At 39.6% G+C, this 23,499-nt stretch overlaps 1 protein-coding gene across 1 annotated transcript in view; it reads right to left on the bottom strand.

Moving 5' to 3' along the window:
- The window catches only part of RBP2 (retinol binding protein 2), a 31,430-nt gene extending 11,442 nt beyond the window's left edge, over positions 1-19,988 (bottom strand). The window contains exons 1-2 of the mRNA XM_020793156.3: positions 6,881-19,988; positions 2,122-2,300 (exon numbers count right to left, since the gene is read on the bottom strand). Coding sequence (XP_020648815.1) covers positions 2,122-2,300; positions 6,881-6,953 — 252 coding nt within the window. The 5' untranslated portion in view covers positions 6,954-19,988. The remainder of the gene's footprint in view (positions 1-2,121; positions 2,301-6,880) is intronic.
- Between the last annotated feature and the right edge of the window lie 3,511 nt (positions 19,989-23,499).

Genomic DNA, 23,499 nt, shown 5'->3' with positions numbered 1-23,499 from the left:
AAGTATACAAATACCATGCTAAAAATGGTGAACAAAAGCAACATCAAAAACAAACACATTCAAGGCAGTAAGGCACAACATTGCATTTTAAACCTCCACTCAGGCAGCCAGTCACTGAGGGAAAGCTTGCATGAAGAGAAAGGTCTTTTTCTCCTTGCAGAAGGGCAGCATAGATAGGGCCAGCCTGACCTCTGGTGGAAGGGAGTTCCAAAGTCTGGAAGTAGCAACCGAGTAGGCCCTCTCCCGTGTCCCCACCAAACGAACCCGTGAAGGTGGCAGAACTGAGAGAAAGGCTTCTCTTGATTATCTTAATGCCTGAGCAGGCTCATAAAGGGAGACACAGTCCTAGAAATAGCTTGGGCCCTTTTCAAGCCAATTAATATTAACCCCCCCCCGCCAAAGAGGAAATTACTTACTCCAGAGGGGAGCAAAAAATTTGAGGGAGGGCAGGCTGCACTGAGGTCCCTGGGATTGCATTTAGTCCATAGGCCACACTTTGCTCAATCCTATCCCACCACAACAAAAACATGCAGTTAAAAAAACACACAAATGAATCAAGAAAGGCTTTTCTACTGAGTAGTAGTGTTGCCACCTATTTGAGGTCTTCTCCCAAGATTAGCACTTGAATGTCAGAAATGTTCAAAGTTTCTTTTTCTTTTCTTTTTCTTTTCTTCATCTCTTATTCTTTTTCTGTTAGTTGTCTTTGCTACAACAATGAGCAGGGGAAAACATGCAACCTGTTCCATCTCTTTACAGAAAAAGTGCAGAGGTGGAGAATGGCTCTCTTAAAAATAATTAATTCTTGCTATTCCTGCAAAAATAGCAGTGAGGTGATGTGGGAATGTTGGGCAGAAATCATCTTGATAAGAAATCAGATAGAATTATAAGAGAAATAAGATGCTTTTTCTTCTCTCTGTCAGATAACAGCAGTGAGATAGGAGGAGAAAATTGAGGTTGCAGAAAGTTCAGGGAAGAGGCAGTTTTATTCCGAGATAGGTTTGTAAAGGATGGTGTTGACAGAGGCATAAGGAGCATGCTGTGATGTCAGGGCATAGAAAGGTCACAGATGATAGGAAAAATGTTGGCTATGGATAGCAAGTTTCTTTGGAAAAAAGATAATTAGGTGACCGTAATGTTTGCTATTCTATTCTATAGAGCTGATAGAGAGCCATATGGGCATAGTGTATATTAGATCTCTTTTCATTCTGGTGTCTGCCAGCTACAACCAGAAATAACACTTAACCCAGAGCAAAAAGTGCCTAGGTTGTCAGAGTCACATGATATTGTAAAATTCACCCTATGCACACAGTGAAAATAGCCAGAATACTGGACCAACCCAAGGACCAAAATCCTCTGGGAACTGTGCAGCATAGTCCAACAAAACATGTATGTTGTATAAAGGATCTTACTGTCTGTCCATCATATATTTGGATATGATTGGGTCACTCGTTCTGTTGCACAGCCTTTCTCACATACTTGTAAGGGGCCAGAGAATGGAAACAATTCTTCACATACCACCTTAAAAGGTTCGTTATACAACTTATGCAATCCTGATTTGGTCTATATTTCTTTCATATGGTGTCTATGGCAAAAAAGAGGTTGAGAATGGCTGTGCTAGACAGACAGCAAAATAGGTAAACAGAGTTTTGCAATAGCATTTTGGCCAGGGTGGCACTGGAGGAAGTCACAAAAGACGCACATTAAAAAGTTGCCACTGCAGGAAAGTTGCCATCATGCTGTAGCCCAGAAGCCTTGATCATTCAGCAGTTGCTTGCATCAGGGAGTGGGATCTGCTGTGACTTATAGAGAGATGTGTATTAACCCCATGGCTGTCAGCTGGGAATATATAACTATGTGGAACCATGAAGAGTTGAAAGCTGATGAAAAAAATAATCCTGTCTTGCTGTCACAAGCCTGAGAAACTGCCACAATTAACATTTAAAAAAATAGTTGCAAAAACAACAGCAGCAGCAGCAGCAGCAAAATCAGAAATGCAAATCATTGCTTCTTTATAAATAAATATTTTTTTAACATTTTTAATTTGCTTTCAACCAGTTTTCTTGAACGTCAAGTGCTGATGTTGACTGCTGTGTAAATGGAAAACAAATCATAGGTTTCTACCTTCACGACTCGGTTGTCAAGCCCCTTGGTGTGCTCTTCAAATTCCTCTCCTACAGTGAAATTCACTTCATAGTTTCTGAAAGTGCTCAGTGTTTTTGTCTTAAAATTGTCTCCCTCTTGAATAATTTCCTTCGTTTGTTTCAGGTGCTTTGCTATCTTTCGGGTAGCAAAGTCAATGTCTGCAGAAAAGACCAAGAAGTAGTCATGTTAACAAAACTTCCGACTAAATCTAAACCTATATTTCTACACAATAAAAGTCACAAATCAGAGAGATTCCCTGTGTCCTATGTGGTGTCCATCATTTTAGGATCCCACTTTCCCCCTAACAATGTCACAAATCTGTGCTTTAAAAAAAAAACACCTGTTCTTCACCTGAGGTCTTGCTATTCCCTTTGTGAAATTTGTGTGCCATTCAATTTGTGGAAATACTATTAATTGACTGGCATACACACACATTACACCCACATTACTTTTCAGCCAAGAGTTAATTCAATAGAGCAGGTTGTGTGTTGGACAAGAGCTAGAGACCCAGATTTAAATCTCACTTAATTGAAAAGTTCAGTGGGTGAACATGTCAAGCCCCATGGTGCACTCTATCTTGCAGTATATGAAGTATGCATTTATAAGATGATAAAGACACATTCCTTCAAAGGTGGCCTATGCAATGAAGCTATCAGATGACATTCTGTGCTTACCTTGTGGTGCCCAATCACAAAACAAAAAGCAAGCGAATCTGCAACATGCAGAGCTGAGGAGAGCTGATGCTATGATAAATGTCTCCTATTTTTTAAAGGGAGTGTTGCTACTACTGATTAATTCAGTCTAACCGATCTCACAGGACTGTTGTGAGGATAAAAGATGGGGAAGTGTATACAGCAATCACCAACCAGTGGAACATGTCTCACCCAAGGTAAATCGGGATTTTAGAGGAGGCATTAGTTACTTTTAGATTGTCAAGTTCCTTCTGATTTATGGCCATCCTATGAATTAATGACTCCCAAAGTTTCTGTCATTAACAGCCGTGCTCAGCTCTTGGAAACTAAAGATCATGGCTTCCATAGATCTTAAACATATATTCAATATCAGATAATATTTCATCTGTGAAATTGAAAAAAAAATGATTATTATGACTATTGATTTTTCATTCACAGCTTATTGGACCAACTTTTATGACACACAGTAATTCACCCACATCCTTTGGTCACTTTCTGAAGTACACTTTGGTGTAAGGTATGACTGTCCACCTGTCCTTAAGGAGCCTCCACAACCCCTCTTGCTTCAAATTCATACCTCCTCTGGCATCAAAAACTAACCCCCTTTCTCAGGATTAATCCTAAATGGCGTGTGGGCAAGGCATTGCCTACCAATCACTTCCAATCGTAGTTATGACAGTTCAGATTTCATGTTAGATTTCATTGGCAGAGGCAGGTTTGATGTGGATGTGAGGTTTTTATCTTTTATTAAAAAAGGGCAACAGTTAAAAAGGTTAAGAAAAGTAATCAATACAGTTTATTACATAATGTATCAATTCCAATTTGTGGCAGCACCCATAGGATTACAACTGAACCTTAAGAAGCTCAAAATAGTGACTTCAGAAGATTTATCGCTGTTACATGCTACCAAGTCACTTCTGACTAACAGCAGCTCTTCCCAGTTTTCAAGGAATATGAGATATTCAAGGAATAATTAGCAGTTGCCACTACCCAGAATGTTTCCATGATCAAGTCTAGCTTTTAAGCAGGTGTCCTGAGTCCCACTCCAACACTCTATCTAAGGCAGGAAGGCAGGCAGGCAGGAGTCCACTCCACACGTACCTAGTATTTAAAATTAATTAGATCTTATATCTCAGGCATCTGAACTGGGCTGTGATATTTTATTTTGTGAAGATAAACTGAATATGGAAGCCCCATGAATGGAAAGAGAAGAGAAGAGAAGAAACTGAACCATCCCATACAAATCCACAGACATTGTTGTCTCAGATTTTCTAATGAAATTCCCAAATTTGTTTATAACTAGTACAATTTTGCATATTTTTATGCTTATATTGGGCTAGTTAGTCACCTGCATGTCCATCAGTGTTGCACTGCTCAATATTAACTGCTCACTTCTTTTTCCCTAAATGGTGATTTTGATCCTGATGAAGATGGTCTCCTTAAAAAACAAATGAAGAAGAAGGACTACTTATAAGAAAGAATAAAAATAGTGTGATAACTTTTCTGAGTCACCTAATCATTTCTGAGTCACCTAATCATTTCTGTAATCAATGCTGTTTCCTTTCTCAATATATATCATTAAGTATCAGTGATAATCTAGACAAATTCATCAATGAGATTAGTTACCCTATTTCCCTGAAAAATAAGACCTAACCTGAAAATAAGCTCTAGTATGATTTTTCAGGATGCTCGTAATATAAGCCCTATCCCCAAAATAAGCCCTAGTTAAGTGAAAACCCACCCTCCATCATTGTGCAGCAACCAGAAGAAGATGACATGACTTCATTTGAATAAATGTAGATTGTTGTATATGAAAATAAAATATCCCCTGAAAATAAGCCCTAATGAATTTTTGGAGTAAAAATTAATATAAGACACTGTCTTATTTTTGGGGAAACAGTATAAGGCAAGAGAGCTGTGAACACATCCTTGAACTGTGCCTTTACACCTCAGTCAGCCAGAAGCTTGAGAATATCTGTCATTGTCATGTCCACTTTCCTCTGTTGTAACTACTATATGAAAACCAAGGCCAAGATCATCCACACTATTGTATTTCAAATTACTGTGTATGGGTGTGAAAGATGGACAGTGAAGAAAGCTGAGAGGGAAAAATGCATTCATTTGACATATGGTACTGGAAGCAAGCTTTGCTGATACCCTGGACTGCCAGAAAGATGAAGTGGGTCCTACAGCAAATGAAGCCTGAACTACCTCCAGAGGCAAACATTATAATAATGTGGCTTTCGTACTTTGGGCACACCATGAGAAGACAAGATTCTCTGGAAAAAGGCAATAATGCTGGGTAAAGTTAAAGGCAGCAGAAGAGGAAGACTAAATACAAAATGGATTGGCTTCATCAAGGAAGCCATAGCCTTGAGTTTGCAAAAGCTCAACAGGGCTTTGGAGGACAGGACATTTTGGAGGTCATTCATTCACAAGGTCACCGTGAGTTGGAAGTAACTTAGCAGCATGTAACAACGACAACTACTATAGAATTTGTGCGGAACATGGGCACTGAATTACACCACTGAGCATCACATTCTGTTCAAGAAATGTGCATTACAATCCTTTATGCACATGTTCATCCAAAATAAGACCCACTGAACTCCATGGGGCTTAATTCTCTCCAGAGTTTCGAAGCAACTATTTGCAAGTAGTCATCTTTAACCTGCTTTTTTTGTGATGAAGAGGTAATACAGTGACATTTAAAAGGTTATGTAACCACTAGGAACAAAGTGCCTCTTCAAATGGATGGACTCAACAGAAGATTTAGCCCCCCATCACAGGAAGAACTGTGTTGCCTCGGAGTCTTTTAATAAGCTACAGACTGGAATTGGCAGAATCAGAGCACATCTACAAAAATGGGATTTTGGCATTTGCACAGTCGCTTGCAAGTGCAGAGAAGAACACATTTTCACATCTGTGTCAGTTTACCCTATGTCTCTACATGTATCGTGAAGGACCTCATGCTAACTGCCCCAAATGCTCTTGATGTTGCCTGTTGTTGGGCAGAAAGTATCTGAGGTTCATTAATTAATTATTAATCAACAAATAAAAATAAATAACACAATTGTATTAATTGTAATACAGTTGCTTCTGACATGAACAAAGAAAGAAAGAACCGACTGCCATCCAGTCAGTGGATTGCTGACTAATGGCCTGACCAGATATATGAGCAAATACCATCACAGAACAAGGTGTCCCGACTGCTGGGATACTGCAGGGATATATTGACAGAACTAGAGGAGGTAATACAAACATTTGTGACACAAATGACTACATGCTGTTTATACCAATCGTACATGACCTTCCTTGTTGTGGAAGTGTGTGCAATGGCTTATGTATGTGGAACCTGCCCATCAATATACACTTAAGGGAGGGCTAGAGTTCATTTTGAAAGGATGGCTGACTGTCCATAATACTGCTGAAAACAATTCCCCCTGAAAGATTTTGCATCCCTCTTCCTCAACTCAAAAGGTATTCATGAAGCATAAGTGAGGGCCTGTTGTATACGTACAATCTTTAGAACATTTTTCTATTGTAGTCCAATTCAATTATTATTAAATTGAAAATACCCACCAAAGTAGAGGAGAACATTCTAATTCTGTCCCCCTCTGTTTCTGGCTTTGCATCTCTTATGGTACTTACTCATTGTAAATATACAAAATATAGGGTTACTGAGCTGACCGTTCCTGGGTCAGTAAAGGAGAGAACTTTAACATTGTTTTCTACAAATATTACCTCTGATTCATGCTTCTGTGCCAGACTGCAAGCACAGAGCTTCCTATGAAAGGTACCACACAGGATTCAAATCAAATGTTCTAATTTAATGTTTAGTTTTGGTCAGAACTAGTAGTTATCTTTGCACTTCAACTCTAGCTAGTCTGTTTAGTAGTTCAGACTGAAATTGTAATCCGAAACATCCTCACTAGGAAGCCTATTTTGCTGAGCCTGCTGAGCTCATATCTCAGTAAATCTATTTACAATTGAGCTGTTATATTTCAAAGGCAAAAAGTAATATGGCATAATTCTGCTTTTATATTTACCTAATGCTACCATGTAACCTTCAAAGTTCTCATTGGATTCCATCTCCCAGGTCCCATTGTAATCAGCAGGCATTGTAGCTAGGAGTTTAAATCCAAGGATGACTCAGTTATGGAAGGAAGGAGAGTAATCTGCAAAAAAGGGCATCCTGCAGTTCTGTCCTTTTTATATTTCTTTGGGTGAAGGTTAGGGTTTCCAAGATACTAAAGTCTAAAGGTCAGCAAGATAACATAGGCAGAACTGTATTTTTCATTACCAAGGTTCAGTAGGACAAAACACAGACAGTAAATACACTGCAGAGGCTGGAAGTCAGAAAAAAATGTTTTAAAAGTAACTTTTGTAAAAGATAAAAGATAAAACAGAGTATATTTATGGGAGCAGAGCTCTGAAATATGCACTACCCAATGCCAATTCCTCCCATTCCTCAAAACTGTTGTTGTTGCATATATCCTTGAATTCAGAGGTCTTCTAATGCTTATTAGTAGATTTTATCAATATATAGAGATCAGGTAGTGCCAATGACACACATAAAAATTTTAGAGCCATAGAGATTACCTTATATGATCTAAATGTAAATTCTACAGGACTTAATTTTGGGGCAGGGATGCTGAAAACTTGAACCACAAGCTTGCTGACATAGTCCTCATCACACACCACCACCCATAATTTTTATACTATGTTTGAAAAATAAGATTAAGTACAAATGAAGGAAGGAAGTGGTGCAGAAGGAAGAAGAGGGAACTGGACATGGAAGAGGAACATCATCAGTGTAAGTAGGACCGTGGCAGGCATGAACGTTCACTGATGTTCAGTGAGAATTCCAGAAGCTTCCTGGGAATAATGGGTGCTGATCCTGGCTCTGCCTTTTCCACAACAAATTTTCTGACAGGGCCCAGATAGAAATTGCTACCCCAGGTAGCCTCTACAAATCCAAGCAGATAATTACATTTGCACAGTCCATATTCCAAGTTTTCTAGTACAAATAAGAAATCAGCTTCAATTTAGAAGATGTAGCTGTGTTAGTCTGTGTTAGTATATCAGGTGAATTTTTTTAAAAAAGTAAAAAATGTTGTGCCCCCTTAAAGACTACCTGCTCTATTTTAATATAAGCTTGCATGGTCAAGTCCACTGTCTGAGGAAGTGAACTTGTCCACGAAAGCTCACATTAAAACAGAGCAGGCAGTCTTTAAGGGTAAACTACCTTAGCTTTAATTTGGTCTCATTAAAAGCTGTTGTTTAAGTATCTTTCTAGGTTTCCACCTCCTATATTTACAGGCTCCTCATTCTCTTTGCTTGCTCATCAACCCATGTTCCCTCAGGCCCCATGTAAGCAAGAACATTATGTTACTGCCAGACACTGAACAAAACATAAGGTATGATCTCTCAATCAATGCTTATAGTTGAATGTTTAACACAACTGATAGTGTCATGCACGGCTCAATGAACTACTATAGTAAAGAAAGGGGCAAGTTGCTTCATAGTTCATTGAGGAGTGCTTCTTTGCAGATCACCTTTCTTATGACCATAATAAGTCTTTTCAATAAAATTCTGGGAACATTTGCTTTGTCAGTTGACAGAAACGCTCAGTAGCTTTCTTTGAGATAGAGATAGTACTAAGGTCAACTTCAGATTTCATTAAAGAAGTAACTGCTTGTTATCATAGGTCTCCAGATAAATGTTATTTTTTCCCTGCTGCCTCCAAGCACAAGCACACACTAAAGGAGGGGGGAAAGGAATTGTTCTCATAAGATGTTTATGCTTATCAGAAGGACTTTGGAGACAATTTTTAAAATATTCAAAATCATATGGCAAGCTTCATTTGTGGCATTGTGAAGTAATGCAGAAGGGCAGAGAAATCTAACTTTGAGGTGCTTTCCTTACCTAACTGGGTAACTTCGGATTTCATCTATGCCAAGTACAGAATTTAGAGAAGGTATATATATATATATTTGGGACTAAAACTTGCAGAATCCCAGAGTGAAGTGCAAATAAGCATTTCAATGCTCTGGTTGAATTAGACTCTAAAATCAATACCTTGGCATAAAGTGGAGTTGTGTTGATTATATCCATCAGAAACATAATGTAGTTTTTGGCCCTTATAATTATTTCTTGTTAAACTTACAGGAAGCATAAACAACACAAGCTGGCCACGGACGGAGGAAAAAGTTAAGATGGAGGTACTGACATGGAAGAAAGCATGCCTCTAGCTTTGCTTCCTTTCTGCTTCATTTCCTTTAAAGTCTCCAGTTGATTTTGTCAGATTTATAAAGGAATCTGTGAATTTTGAGCATTTTGTAATAAAACAGCAGAATAAAATTTCGAAACCTCCGCTGGCCAACATTCCATGGGTACAGCGATTCCTGATATAGGTAAGATCATCTTCAACCTGCTTTCTGCTAAAGATAAAGAATCTGTCAAGAAGAGGAGGAGGAGAGGCGAGCTTAATAAGTTTTCATCTTTACTGAAATCTGAAGCTGATTTTAGTACTCCATCTGAAAGAAAGCTACTCAGTTTTCCTGTTAACTACCTACCACACTAGAAGAATGGTAGAATGAATACCTAGGGATTCAAAGGCAGACAGTTAAGATCTAAATACTCCTGGTACTTTTATCTTGGTGCCACTTTTGTCAATTTCAATTTCTCTTTTTCTCACATTTGGATTTTTAGAAAGCTGTCTGTCAAATTTCTGAAGAAATCTGCAGGTTCTTGAAAGTTCTTATGGGAAAAAAATAAATCAAACTGCATAAAAACTGCTGAAAACATTCCTGTCACGTGCATAAACTAGGGCACACATGGACAAGAAAAGTATAGTTAGTTATTATCTTCAGGTAATAGTGACTAGGTATTTAACTTAGTGAGCATTTAACAATGTATTCTTGAAGGCTTTCACTGCTGCAAGCCTACAACAACCATGAGCAGTTAACCTTTCACTTGTAGGTGGGTTTTGTTTGTTTGTTTGTTTGTTTTGTTTTAGTCATTTATACGTGGTCTTTCATCAAAAGGTAGTGAATAATATATAAATAGAAAAACAATTGAACACAGTCACAAAACAATAAAAGGTAGTAAAAAGCATAAAACAAGCTGACTAGTTTAAAATTGCTTGAAGGATGCTTGCAAGGTTGGTGCCATGTGCATAGGGTGCCATGACAGAGAAGGCTCCTACCCCTGTTGTCATACAGTCAGGGAAAAGTACCTCAGGAAGAGCCTTCTCCCTTGATCTTAAGGCAGGGGTCCCCAAATTTTTTACCCTGAGGGCCACACTAGATATTTTCAAGACCTTAAAGGGCTGAAGGAACAGGAACGTGCATGTACATGCATGCATACACACATATGTACCCCCACAGCCGCATGCACATACATATGCACATACACATGCATGCACTCACCCCCCTGCAGTTGCCCGCCCATGCACACAGAGTTCAGAGAATGGGCCAGAGAATACGGCAAGGCAGGCCAGATGTAGCCCACGGGCCGTAGTTTGGAGACCCCTGTCTTAAGGCATAAGCAGGCTGATAGACAGAAGGTGATTCTATTTGTATCCTCATTTGTTAAATATTCTTCAGTAAATATTAGCACCCTAAATTGGGTGTGGAAACAAACTGAAAACCAATGCAACATCTTTAAGATTTATGTCATGTCATACCCATAGTCTTAATGATCAACAATCTAGCAGCAACATGCTGTTTTTAGACCTTCCTTTCTCTTTTTGATGCTAAAATTTCATTCCTCCCTGGTTCCCTTCCTCAAGTGATCCTACTGAATTAAGGATTGTGACATTATTTGATTTGCTGGCAAATCTTAACTGCCAGGCTAGCTTTAAGATATACTGTGCAACCTGTCACCATCAGTGTAGCCAAAACAATTATGAGATTAGCAAAACAATTATGGGCAATGCTTATTTTTTCATATTATCCTCACTGAACAATCATATGTTTTATAAACAACAGCTTCAACATGACTATGTCCACACTGAAGTCTTTGCAAAATAAAAAAAAATTATAGAGTATGTACATACAGAATTATCCATACTAGGCAAGATGGCTGAAGGAAGCTGTGTTGAAACTAGGCTTTGTTGTTTAGTTGTTCAGTCATGTCTGACTCTTTGTGACCCCATGGACCAGAGCACCCCAGGCCCTCCTGTCTTCCACTGCCTCCCAGAGTTGGGTCAAATACATGTTGGTAGCTTTGATGACACTGTCCAACCATCTCATCCTCTGTCATCCCCTTCTCCTCTTGCCTTCACACTAGGCTGCCTGAAGTTAAACTGAACCAAACCTGTCCCACCTGAAGGATGAGGTAAATTAGTGAGGGCCATTAGCACATCAAGAAGCAATTAACATGGATTCAGCCACAGGAAATAAAGATGGTTAGCAGAGCAAATTTCCTCCTCTGTTTTCTAAGGAAAAAAAAAGAAACCAAATATTTATTAGAAGACTAGCTAGCTAAGTGGAAATGCAAGGAGTTCTGATGCATAAGAACAACACTGTGGCTCAGCCTTAGTGACAGAAGACAACAAACACATCCTGTTTCATCAACATGACACTGCTGAAAGAAAAGATAAACACTATTGTTAACTGGATTCACAGAAGTTTATGATGTGTGAGATAATATCAGTTCTTTGCTTGGTACAAGTTCAATTTCATGTGGGTCACTGCTACAGAAGGATAGCAGGTAACATGTATAAGTTCTAATATTTGCATCATGAAGAAAAGCTTTAAAAACTGACTATAATTAGCAAATGGAAGATTGAGATAAAGAAATATACATTGAGATACGTAAAAAGACAAAGCATTGTTGCTGATCATATTAACTAATCATGAAAAAAATTGACAATTAGCAAGAAAATGAAATACTGCCAATTGAAACAGACAGTTTTAAAGTAGAGGCTGGATGAAGCTCAACAATACTTAACAAGTCTGCTTCTGAAGAAAAAGAAGGGGGGAATGGGATTGGCAAAGGCTGGTTTCCCCTCCAAAGTCGCATCGGAGTGTACACACCAAGGAGGAAGCCATCTTGACAAAGGGCTGGGAACACTCTAAGCAGAGAATGAGAGAGCACAAAAGGATCGTGAAAATATCTCCCCCAGAGACTCTGAGTAAGTTAAAATATTTGTTTATGTAAGGAAAATCTCCATGGATCCAAATAACTACACAGAAAAGAGATTGACATAAAGAGTTAGCAAAATGGACTTTACCTTTTAAAAAATCTTACAGTAAAAGTGAACCCCCCCCCCCGCCTGCTTGGATTGGTAGAAAAAGAGGAGAGAAAAGAGAAAGGGAGAAGGGGGAGAATATTACCTTGTCATGAAAGTAGCACAATATAAGATAAAAGCCTCTCTTCAGTGACTATCTGGAAAAACAGCATCCCTTATTTACTTAAGAAGGAAGGGAAAAAATCAATATGGTGACAAAAGGTGGAAAAAGAGATCCTCAAAGAGGATCACCGGCACAGGAACAGAATATCAGTGGGATATTGGGGCAATCATTTAAAGACTAGCAATAGAGTATGCAAGAGATGTTATCAACAGGGCTACAGCAACTACACGGAGGGATGGCCCAGATATGTGTACAAATGAAAGATTTAGAGATGGCAATGGCTGATATTAAAAATCAAATTACAGAAAATAAAAAAACAAATAGCCAGAATAGATGGGACATCAAAAAGAATGGAAGAAAGACAGGAGACCTTGTATACAGAGATGGGAGAGCTAAAACAGGAAAGCAAGCAAGATGAAATGACTCTTTTAAATCTACAAATGGAAAGAGCCAATGCCATACTTAGATTCCAGAATCTACCAGAACAAAAAGGAGAAGACACAGCGCAAGTGATTACTACTTATTTAGCATCGCTCATGGAAATGCGACCAGAGGATGTTCAACAAAATATAGACACAGCACGAAGAATTAATACAGTATATACCAGGAATAATTTGGGAATACATAGAAGATCTGTCTGTGGGTAAAGGACTTTCTGACAGGCAGGCCACAGTTAGTAAGGATGGGATATTATTATTCTTCTACCTTGATATTAAATACAGGAGCTCCCCAGGGTTGTGTATTAAGCCCCTTTCTCTATTCTCTGTACGCACATGACTGAACCCCATTGTATAACACCAACACGATTATTAAATTTGCAGATGATACGACAGTGGTGGGAGCTATAAATAAGAACAATGAGTCTGCTTATAGAAAAGAAGTACAAGGGCTGACACTGTAGTGTAAAGAAAATAACCTTATACTTAACACCAAAAAACCTAAAGAACATAGGAGGAGAGATGTATATTCACCACTGTACATAAATGGTGAAGAGGTGGAGAGGGTTAGTTTTAATTTTTTTGGTATTTACATTTTAGAGGACTTCTCATGGTCTATAAATGCTAATATGCTGGTGAAGAAGGCACAGAAGCGGCTGTACTTCCTGAGAGTGCTCAGGAAGATAAATCTATCTCAGCATTTACTTTTGCCCTACTATTGTAGTACCATAGAGAGTGTCCTAATATATGGCATCCTCTCATGGTATGGGAGTTGCTCTGACATGGATAAAAAAGTTTTACAGAGAATTACTAAAATTGCCCAAAATATCATTGGACTTCAGCTTTTAACCTTGGACAACATCTTTGCATCTCACTGCTTAAGGAAGTCATTCAATATTCTCAGAGACTCTTCCCACCCTGCTTATAACGTCTTTGAACTGTTGCCTTCTGGCAGAAGATACAGAGCAATTAAAATTCAGACAACACACTTTTTAACAGTTTTTATCCTAGAGCTATAATTGCACTTAACAAGGAACTTAAGAATCATCAGCAGTGAGTTGTTTGACTGTATTACTATTACTTGGTCTGTTGTGTTGTATGGTGTGTGGATACTGCGAGCTCTTGGGTGGGGTTTTGGGACTTGGGATTGTTACAAGTGTGTGTGTGTGTGTGTGTGTGTGTGTGTGTGTGTGTGTGTGTGTGTGTGTGTGTGTGTGTGTGTGTGTGTGTGTGTGTGTGTGTGTGTGTGTGTGTTTGGTCTGGTCTCTGAGTGTTCTTTATGAATTTCATTGTATGTGTATACGGTGTATACATTCAATGACAATAAACTGAAATTGAATAAAAATCGCCCCAGAGAAATTAATATTAAATTTATGAGAAAGATCTTTCGAGATAAAGTCCTAAGAAATATACAAGGCAAGGTACCTAATAGAAAAGACAAAGGAACTAAGATCTTGAAAACATATTCCGTGGCAAATAAGACAGAAAAGGAAACAATATGAGGAGCTGATATCCCTCTTGAGAACAAACTCAATTATGTATAAGTGGTTGGTGCCTGAAGGTGTCCTCTTTGAATTCCAGGAACAGAGCTATTATATTAATTCAAAACTGAAGACAGAAGATTTTATGAAAACAAAGGAGAAGTGGTTGGGTAGAAAAAAGGAGAAAACAGATGAGAAACAAGAAGAAGAGAAATCAAGTGGACCATTAGGATCAGAGGTAGAAAGAAGCTCGACTAGAGCAGAAGAGCAAGTGAGAAGTCCTAAAGGAAACTGCACAATTAAAACAAGAGGATCCAGGAGGAGAAAAGAAAACCTCAACAATAAAAATGTACTAAATGAATAAAATGGATAAAGAGTGTAGGATATAATGGGTATAAAATGGTAGATGAATATTAATATTTAAAATCAGTAATTTTTAAAGAAAGTGCAGATAAGAAGTTTTATAGATGATATATGATTTACTGATAGTATACAACATCTACAAAGTTTTTTTAAAAATATAAATATGTTTTTAAATAATGTGGGAACTGTAAAACACAGGAGGAGACTTTTATTATGTTTGGTGGATATATAGAGAATAATTTCATAATTAGACTCAAAATATAGTCTGGAAAGCATAAAGAAGAATGTGAAGGTCTAATCAGGGAATAGATAGATTAGTAACTATAGTAATACTGGAAAATTTGCTGTTTTTCTTTTTATCTTTCTTTTTAGTATAATTGTACAAATTGATGTAAATATACTATCTCACTCTCCAGAATTTTACCCTTTCATTATCCATACGTACCCCCTTAACCCTAAATTCCCTTCCCATAATCCTACCCCATTGAAAAGAATACAAAATCAGAAATGGTAAAAAGAAAAAGAAGTCTGAAAGTCAAAATGTTGCTTTCCATTGTTATGTTTATGGTTATTTTCTACACAAGTGAATCACACATTTTAATGTTAGGATTTTCTTCTTTCATATATGACATACAATTGGAAATAATTGCTAATTTGTAGCTAGATTCCTGTGAGATATGTTTATTTTTAAACAAGTTACTTGCAAGATTTTCCAATGCATGTATTTATTCCAAAACCTAGGTTGGTTCTATTTGTACCTTCTGATGCATGTGTCTAATTAGATGCATTAAAATTACATTGTATTCCACCAAACAAGAAAAGAGTATACAAAAAAAGCTCTAAAAATGCAGAGTATTGACTTTAACAGACAGTTCTAGCACCTCTTGTGGTTTTCCTTGTTTCACACTGAAAGGTACCAAAGGCATAGGAAGAGACACTGAAACTCAGTTGTCTATATAATGATAGGCAATAATGTCTCCATCAGATTCAAAAGGTCTGTCTAAACTGCACAGTTGCCCACTGACTCTGAAGTCCCTGTCAATGCAGGTGCTGTTAAAGCAATATTATTTCAGGCCTCAGCTGGAAATACTGTCTTTTGCAGGTCATTGATCCAACAGAGTCAGAGCGGTCGTATGCTGGGTCAGTGGCCTAATAACTGAAAATATCTGTTTTGGTAACCGCAGCTGCAAGTCCCCTTGCTACAAAACCTTCTTAGACATGTCCAACTGTACAACTCCTGCTCTTAACCTATCCCAAAGTGGAGGTGTTTTTTGCTACCTATTCCTCTCCTCTCTCCTTGCTCCTGGATAAAATCTAGTATGTTGCACAAGAATAGACCCACTGAATCACTGGAACTTTTGGAGGAGCTGACATACCAAATCCTCACTGATTCAGTGGGCCTACTTTAGTGCCATTTACTATGCTAATGAACAGTATTTCAGGCACAAGGAAAAGCTCTCTCAGTCCTGATTTTTATGTATGCTGTGCTCTGAGGTTTTTGCAGTTAAACTGTCCAAATATGCTGAATACAAATGCTTCCGTTATGGTTTTGCCTAGGTCAGAACCCCACTCCCTGAGATTGAAGAGACAAAATCTGAGGGGTGTGTGTCTTGTGATGTCACAGAAGTTCAGAAGGTAAGGGCTGGGAGAAAACCAAGCACTGCGCACCAGTGAACATTTCCACCCACAGTGAGTGAACTCTGGTATCAGCTGGAAATGAGTACCCAGACTTTAAAGTTGTGCTATACACAGATTGAACTATCCATTCTCTAACACAGTTCGTTCTGAAAACTGTCTCCTTGTCTGGAGTCCCATAGAAGCACAGCAATTCCTGAGACTATGGCTGGTGTCTTGAGGTCTGGCAGTACTGACTGTGATCCTTTCAATGCTGTTTATCTTCTTTCCAGAGAACTCATACTGAAGTCAATGAGACTTCAGTGAGACAGCACATAGTTAAACCATGAAACTCACTGTCATAAGATGATTGGCAACCTGGATCAGTTCTAAAGGAAATCAACCCTGAGTGCTCACTGGAAGGACAGATCCTGAAGCTGAGGCTCCAGTACTTTGGCCATCTCATGAGAAGAAAAGACTCCTTGGAAAAAAACTTGATGTTAGGAAAGTGTGACGGCAAGAGGAGAAGGGGATGACTGAGGATGAGATGGTTGGACAGTGTCATCGAAGTGACCAACATGAATTTGACACAACTCCAGGACAGGCAGGCCTGGCGTGCTCTGGTCCATGGGGTCACGAAGAGTTGGACACGACTAAACGAACGAACGAGCTCCACAAGCAATCCAAACTGTATTCTATTTCATTATGTGATCACATCCTTTGTGTGAAACACTGCAGTTTTGTGATTTATTGTTCTGGTTTTTAAAAGCATGAACTTTAATAATCAACTCATCGTTTTGTTATGTCAGGTTTCAGATGTCGGATTTCCATCTAATAAATCCTAGTTTAATTTTGGATAAAGAACAGGTGTCTCTAGATAAATGGCTTCTGGCAGGAAAAATAAAAAGGAGCCATTCTGGACTCACTTTCCCTTTCCCGCTTTAATGGGTTTTTTTCCAAAGTTGGAAAAAAATATGAAAGAAGGAATGGCAAAATCACAAAGGGGTGCCCTGTAAAATTCTGTTAATTAGTACAACTGCAAAATTTAAAACCACATGGAGAACCACCCAACGAATTTCCTCTGTGTATAATCCCTTTCTCTTTTCTCTTCCATATCATAATTTAATACTTCCTATGTTTATTCAGTTTCTGTCACATCTGCACAGCAAAACTGGTTCAATCTTTATTTACTAACCAAGATATGAATATAGATTTAGATCAAGGTTTCATACCCTGATTGGCCAACAGAGATTAAACCATGATTTCCTGGATGGGGTATAACAGGCAATGTGGTATAAGGAAGTGTTGGATTATAGCATGTGAGAGAAAAGAGGTGGGATGCAAAGGGAATACACTGGCGCAGCATTCATTCTTGGTCCAATTAAATAATGGCTCACCAGGGTCAGATCATCATATCTGAAGCAAATCAAAGTTCTGATGTGTGTGCATGCACATACAACTGAACTCGAAGTCCTGGTGTCCTAACAAATTAGAAAAGTCTTTGGACCCTGTAAATTAGGAATAAGCATTTTGCCACTCCTGGCCCACATCTAACCTTGAGAGGAATGCCACTTGCCTCCTTCAGTGGCTAATCCAAACAGAAATAGAGAAGATGAATGAGCAACAGCTGAGGAAATGAGATGTAACAGCAAGCCATTTTTATGGAGAAGCATGGCTTGCCATCTTGACTTAACTTCCATTCTAAAGCAACCCTCTAACAAACCTTATTCTTGATCGATGCTATAAACAAACTTCTGTTTCTTAGTGATATGAGAAAAGAATGAATTTGTTTCTAATAAGACATCTTTCTCTCTCTCTCTCAACTTCATCCAAAATCTTCCAGTGTGTCTTGCATAATTAGAAAATTATAATAGATACAATAAAATGAAAGAGTTACATTAAGATCAGCTGAGAATAAATTAAAATCAGCAGAGGAGACTGAAGCATAACAGTAATAAAATACAGTATTAACAAGCTGGAAGCATTGGGCAAATTAAACTAAAGGTTTCAGCTGGCACTGAAAAGATTTGGTGCCAGTTGGACTTTGCTTTATTGCAATTAGCTTATAATTAAGCAATATTTAAAAGCTGAACAAACATTCCTACTTCTTTTCACAAGTTCAGTAATGTTAAGTTCCCCTCCCTCAAGTATTTCCTTGCTGACTCTCAAGTGCAACTGTAAGAAGACTCAAGGACTTATCCAGATCCAGTGGGATTTTAAACTCCCCCTTACCTTGAACAGCAAACGGATGACTATCCCATCCATGATGTGATATGCTGAACTGCTTTTGAAAGTTTTCTGATTAAAAAAACAAAACAACAAACAAATAATAAGAGAATGTGCACCCTAAAATCATCTTATATGGAGCCCAAAGAGAGAAATCTTTTGGAGAGAAAATAACAAGATTAGGAAGCTACAATCAGGAAAACCTTAGGATGTCTTGATACCCTATCTTAGCTGTATGGAAATGGCTAGAAATCCTTTCCTGTAGCAGCACTGTGGTGGGTAGTGTTGCTGCATGTTGCTGCACTGGTTATTTGGGGATTTCTTATGCTTCTTCATGTCATCTGTTTCAGGACAGTTCTCCAGGCAAATTCTGTGGAGGAGGATCAGTATTGGTTTTGTGTGTATCTTCATGCATTTTCAGGTGGTGATAGAATGTACAGGTGTAGTGCAAAAGTGCTTACAGGTGTTCTCTGCTTTTTCAGCATGGCCAGACCTCACAGGTGGGGGGGTACCTCCCTGTGGACTAACAGCTGCAATCACATAAGCTCCAGAAACAGTGGAGGATGCACATGGCCATTGTGCTATTTAACACAAGGCAAGTGGTGGATCACCAGCACTGCAACTTGTGATCCTTCTTATTACACAAGCCCTGGCAGTAGCAGTGCTAGACCCACTGCGGGAGAGTGAACCTCCCCATGAGCTAGCAGTTGGCATCCCACAAATCTTAGCAGCAGTGTAAGGTAAAGGTAAAAGTTGACAAATTGACAAATTGTCCAGTCGTGTCCTACTCTAGGGGGCAGTGCTCATCCCCATTTCCAAGTCATAGAGCCAGGGTTTTGTCCGTAGACAGTTTCTGTGGTCACGTGGCCAGCACGACTAGACATGGAACACCGTTACCTTCCCACCATGGTGGTACCTATTTATCTACTTGCATTTTTACATGCTTTCAAACTGCTAGGTTGGCAGGAGCTGGGACAAGCAATGGGAGCTCACTCCATTGTGCGGATTCGAACTGCTGATCTTTCAACCTTGCAGACCAGAGGCTTTGTGAGTTTAACCCACAGCGCCACCCACATCCCCTTTAGTGTAAGGTAAAGGTAAAGATTCCCCTTGACAAACTGTCCAGCCGTGTCCGACTCTACTGTAGGGCCTGGGAAAACTCTCCATATGTTCTCTGTACTGTAGGCAAGGCTGTAGAGGATGGGAAGCTCTAGCAGCAATGGTGGCAGCTGCTGGACAGATATCACCACATGCCTTATAGCCAACCAATGTTCCTGTTTCTTGGCTCTGTGTTGTCATATTATCCTGTTAGCCAAGCCTTCCCAGATTCTGGACCCATTTACCCAGATTTCCTTTGTGCCCATTTTCAAGGATAATTTCACACTGAGGCAGAACAAGGCCTATGGTAATCAGCAGCCATATTTTACAGGTGTGCAAAATGCTGAGTCAAGCAGCCTAGGATGATGCAATGTCCACACTGATTGGCTGTATGCAAATGTGCATGTGTATAACTGTGTGGACATGTGCAGAAGATGTACGGATCTCTTCTATGAATGTCATGCTGTCATGCTGCCAGTTTGTACTGCTGAACTTCTGTATATATTGTAAATACACTTGGTGAAGGAAGAAGCTGTCTTTGTCTGTGTGGTTCAACTGGACTGCCTGGACTGGGACAAAACTCTGCTAACTTACACCAACAAGGGGATATGCGCCCAGAGACATTTGCCTTGTGCCAGAGAAGCCGGTGAATGCCATAGGGTACCATGGAGGCCAGAGGAGCCAGTGTAATAAACTGGTTATAAACATTTCCACAATAAACAGCCAAGAAACAGTTTTTACCTGTCTCCCAACCCTTGTTTGGTTTGCCTCGTCACATCACAAGCGCCCTTTCTCTCACTTAAGGTTTTGGCCATGAAACATCAAGAAAAGAGCTGGCTAAAATGGTGGGGATGGGGATATGTTTTAGATGCTTCATGTCATTCCCTAAATGTTCAGTCTTTTCCCCTCTCCAGCAACCCTATTTAGGAAGTGGAAGCACTGGTGTGAAAAAAGTCCATGCGATTCAGAAGGACCTAGTAGATGTCACATGTTATAATCTCCTTTCCACGTTCCTTCTAGTTACATAAAATGCGTTGAAAGATCAAATTATCTGTACAAGACTGGAAGCACATTGGAGGAGAACAAGCAGAACTAACACTGGCAGCCAGAGAACATCCAGCTTCCAAAGGTGGGACAGCAAATTGTCCAGCTTTAAGATCTGCTAGCCAGGCATATTTTCCAGAACAGTTGAGCTTCCTTCAATTGCTCAAGAAAAAAAAAGCATAAAATCCATTTGGAAATCAATCTTTTGAAAAAAGTGAAATAGCTGGATCCCTGCCACCCGTGGCTGCTAACTCATCCAATCAATGCATTTGTGTCTGCAGTCAGTTTCTTACCATATTTTCCCCATCGCCATCAATCCCCCATTTGCTGACTTCAAATTTGTCATGTGTTACTTGGTAGGAACTGGGGTAAAACTCAAATGCAACGATGCTATCAGTTGAGAAAAGAGACCATTTATAAGAAGCATCAACAAATGGTTTTGTGACAACTTCAAAGCTAGTAAGTTATTCTTTTTTTAAAATGGCATATGTTTCCTGGATGTCATTGAATTGCTACAATCACCAAAATCTTTTTATGCACACTTGCAAAACTTGGAATACGGACAACAGTTTATTATCCTCTAATGACAGGCCTGGATAATAGGTGTTGCTCATTCCCTTCACTGAACTGTTCATTGGCATTTTACGGAGTTTTTGGATTATTAAACATTTGAAACAGAAGAACTGGTGTATCAAAGCTGTGAAAGACCCTGCTGTGAATCTGCATGCCATTTGGTGAGATGGTAAATGACACAGGCTTTATGGTGGGCTCCTAATGATCCAGATCCTTGACCAGCCTGGAAACAGGCTGGTCAAGGACTTGGATGACTGGAAGCCAACCACCATTTATCAACCTGGATAAATACATCACACTTCTAGGTGCTGTCTGAATTCTTTATATAAATCAGGGAGAATATCTATAATCTATCATTCTAATTGTATTTATTCTGTGGCAAAGTTTTCTAATTGCTGCTGCCAGCTTCTATCTTCATCAGATAAAGGTTACATTATTCAGACATTGAACTGCATGCCTGATGGATTGCTTTTGAATGGAAAGATGCCATCCACGGCAATATAGGTTGTTTCATCCTCCTGGTCCTCCTATGACAGGCATAATGTGACTAAAAGGATATATATGCCATTAAGCTTTCTCATGCCTGACCAATGAGAATGCCATAATGTCATTTATTATCAGCTTCCTTCCGATGCGGGAACATTTTAGAGAATGCATTTGTCAGGCGCTTAACAGAAAAGGATTGTCTTAAACCAAACAAAAGAAATAATCAAAGTTTTAAAAAGTAAAAAAAAAATCATTGTGAAATCACTGTAAAAGTGCACTGTCTAATAGAGTTTCTGTGCATATATTTTCTATCAGTAGCACAGCCTCTGTTACCATTCCTCACAATAGTGGATTATATGTTATATTACATACTCAGGTTCCTTCTAACATCGCCTTTCCAGTTTCAGTCATGCTGAGACACACAAGACTGGTGGATCAATGGAGAGACTCAACCTTTTTCACTTGGTAAAATGATGAAGTAGAGAGTACACATGCAGCTGGGGGTGGGTGTGTGAGAGCTAGTGTCATGGTAACTGCCCTGTTGCCCAAGCTATATTCAGGCACTACAATGAATATAACCTTTACAAACCATAATTGGATAGGCTTGTCTACAGAATCCTGCTTTTTGCAGGGATCATGATTGTTCATATACAGCCTACTTTCCTACATGTGTACAAACATTGGTGTGACACATACACTCCCCCCCCCCAAAAGTGAGCAGGGGGCATTATAATTCTCCTCTCTGCCCTCTTTGGCATTACGATTGTGAAGGTTCGAATAGGGCCTCAGGTGGATTGGACACAAACACGGGATGCTCTGTTTCTGTGAAATCAGAACTTGGGTTTATTGTAACCTTAAACATTGGGTTGGTAGCATCAAACTTGTCTATCACTTTGTCTCTCGCCACCAATGGGTCAAACGAGGGTGTCCATAAATCTTGTAAAAACAGATTGTAACCAGATTCATACCAGGGACCTTTGACAAAAGGGTTATTGTCCTCATGGTCCCTCGTGGTATCAATTAAGGGGTCTCCTCGTCTCTTCCCTCCAAGTCGAAGGGGTCAGTGCTCTTGGAGAACGGGTCCCAGGGTCTGGTGAATACCTCTTCTGGCGAGCCTCCTCCAGATGCCATGCTCTCCTTTCCCGCTCTTCCCTCTCCACCACTTCGTTTTCCCTTAATCGCCTCCGCCACTCTCTCGCTTCAGATTCCCCCCAATAAGAGGGTTTAGGAGGCAGGCCTCGTTTTCTCTGGTAATTGGCCTCCTCCCGAGGCACTCACACCTTTTCACATCTCCCAGTCCAGAGATCTTCAACCTAAATTAACTGCCAACCCCCTGGTATGTCATCTCTCTTCCCTTTTATATCCACATTTCCCGCCTCCACCAACAGTCTGCCCCTCTCCTCTGATCCTGTCCTCTCAGTCCCAGTTTGAGTTGCCACAGATATTCTTGCCGTACCCTGTTCTAGATCCCAGGTGTCTACTCCCTGCTGCACTGTTGCGACGCAGGGAGTTGCTGAATCTGTCTGGGTCTCTTGCTCTTTCTTAGAGGAGGACGACACTCCGGCGAGGGCTTCAATCCCCTCACCTACGGTCTCACAACGATATGGACAATATGAAGATAGCCCTGTAGCTGCGGGCTCCTTCTCTGATTGTTATGCATCGACTGCAATGAATCTCAGGGGTAGAACCTTACCTTACATATCAATCTGAGGGCCTGATTTTCAGCATTTCCACAATCAGCAGGCCAGGAGCAGTTCTCACTGCCTCCCAACACTTTGCAAGACTTGCACTCCTTAGTTTCAGGATGTGGCCATGAAATGTCAGAGAATGGGATATTACTGAGTAAAAGAACCCTTTGCAGAAACAAAGATGTCCCAACTTATGACCATTTTGAGTTACAACCAGCTCCGGCCGCAAAATTTTACTTCTACTTGTGACCGGAGCTTCCACTTATGAACAGCAAAAAGGCAGGGAAAAGGGAAAT

Source organism: Pogona vitticeps, chromosome 3, assembly GCF_051106095.1.
Source record: "Pogona vitticeps strain Pit_001003342236 chromosome 3, PviZW2.1, whole genome shotgun sequence".
In the NCBI taxonomy this organism is placed as follows: domain Eukaryota; kingdom Metazoa; phylum Chordata; class Lepidosauria; order Squamata; family Agamidae; genus Pogona; species Pogona vitticeps.
Note: the sequence above shows the minus strand (reverse complement) of the source record. Positions and strands in the feature narration are given on the sequence as shown.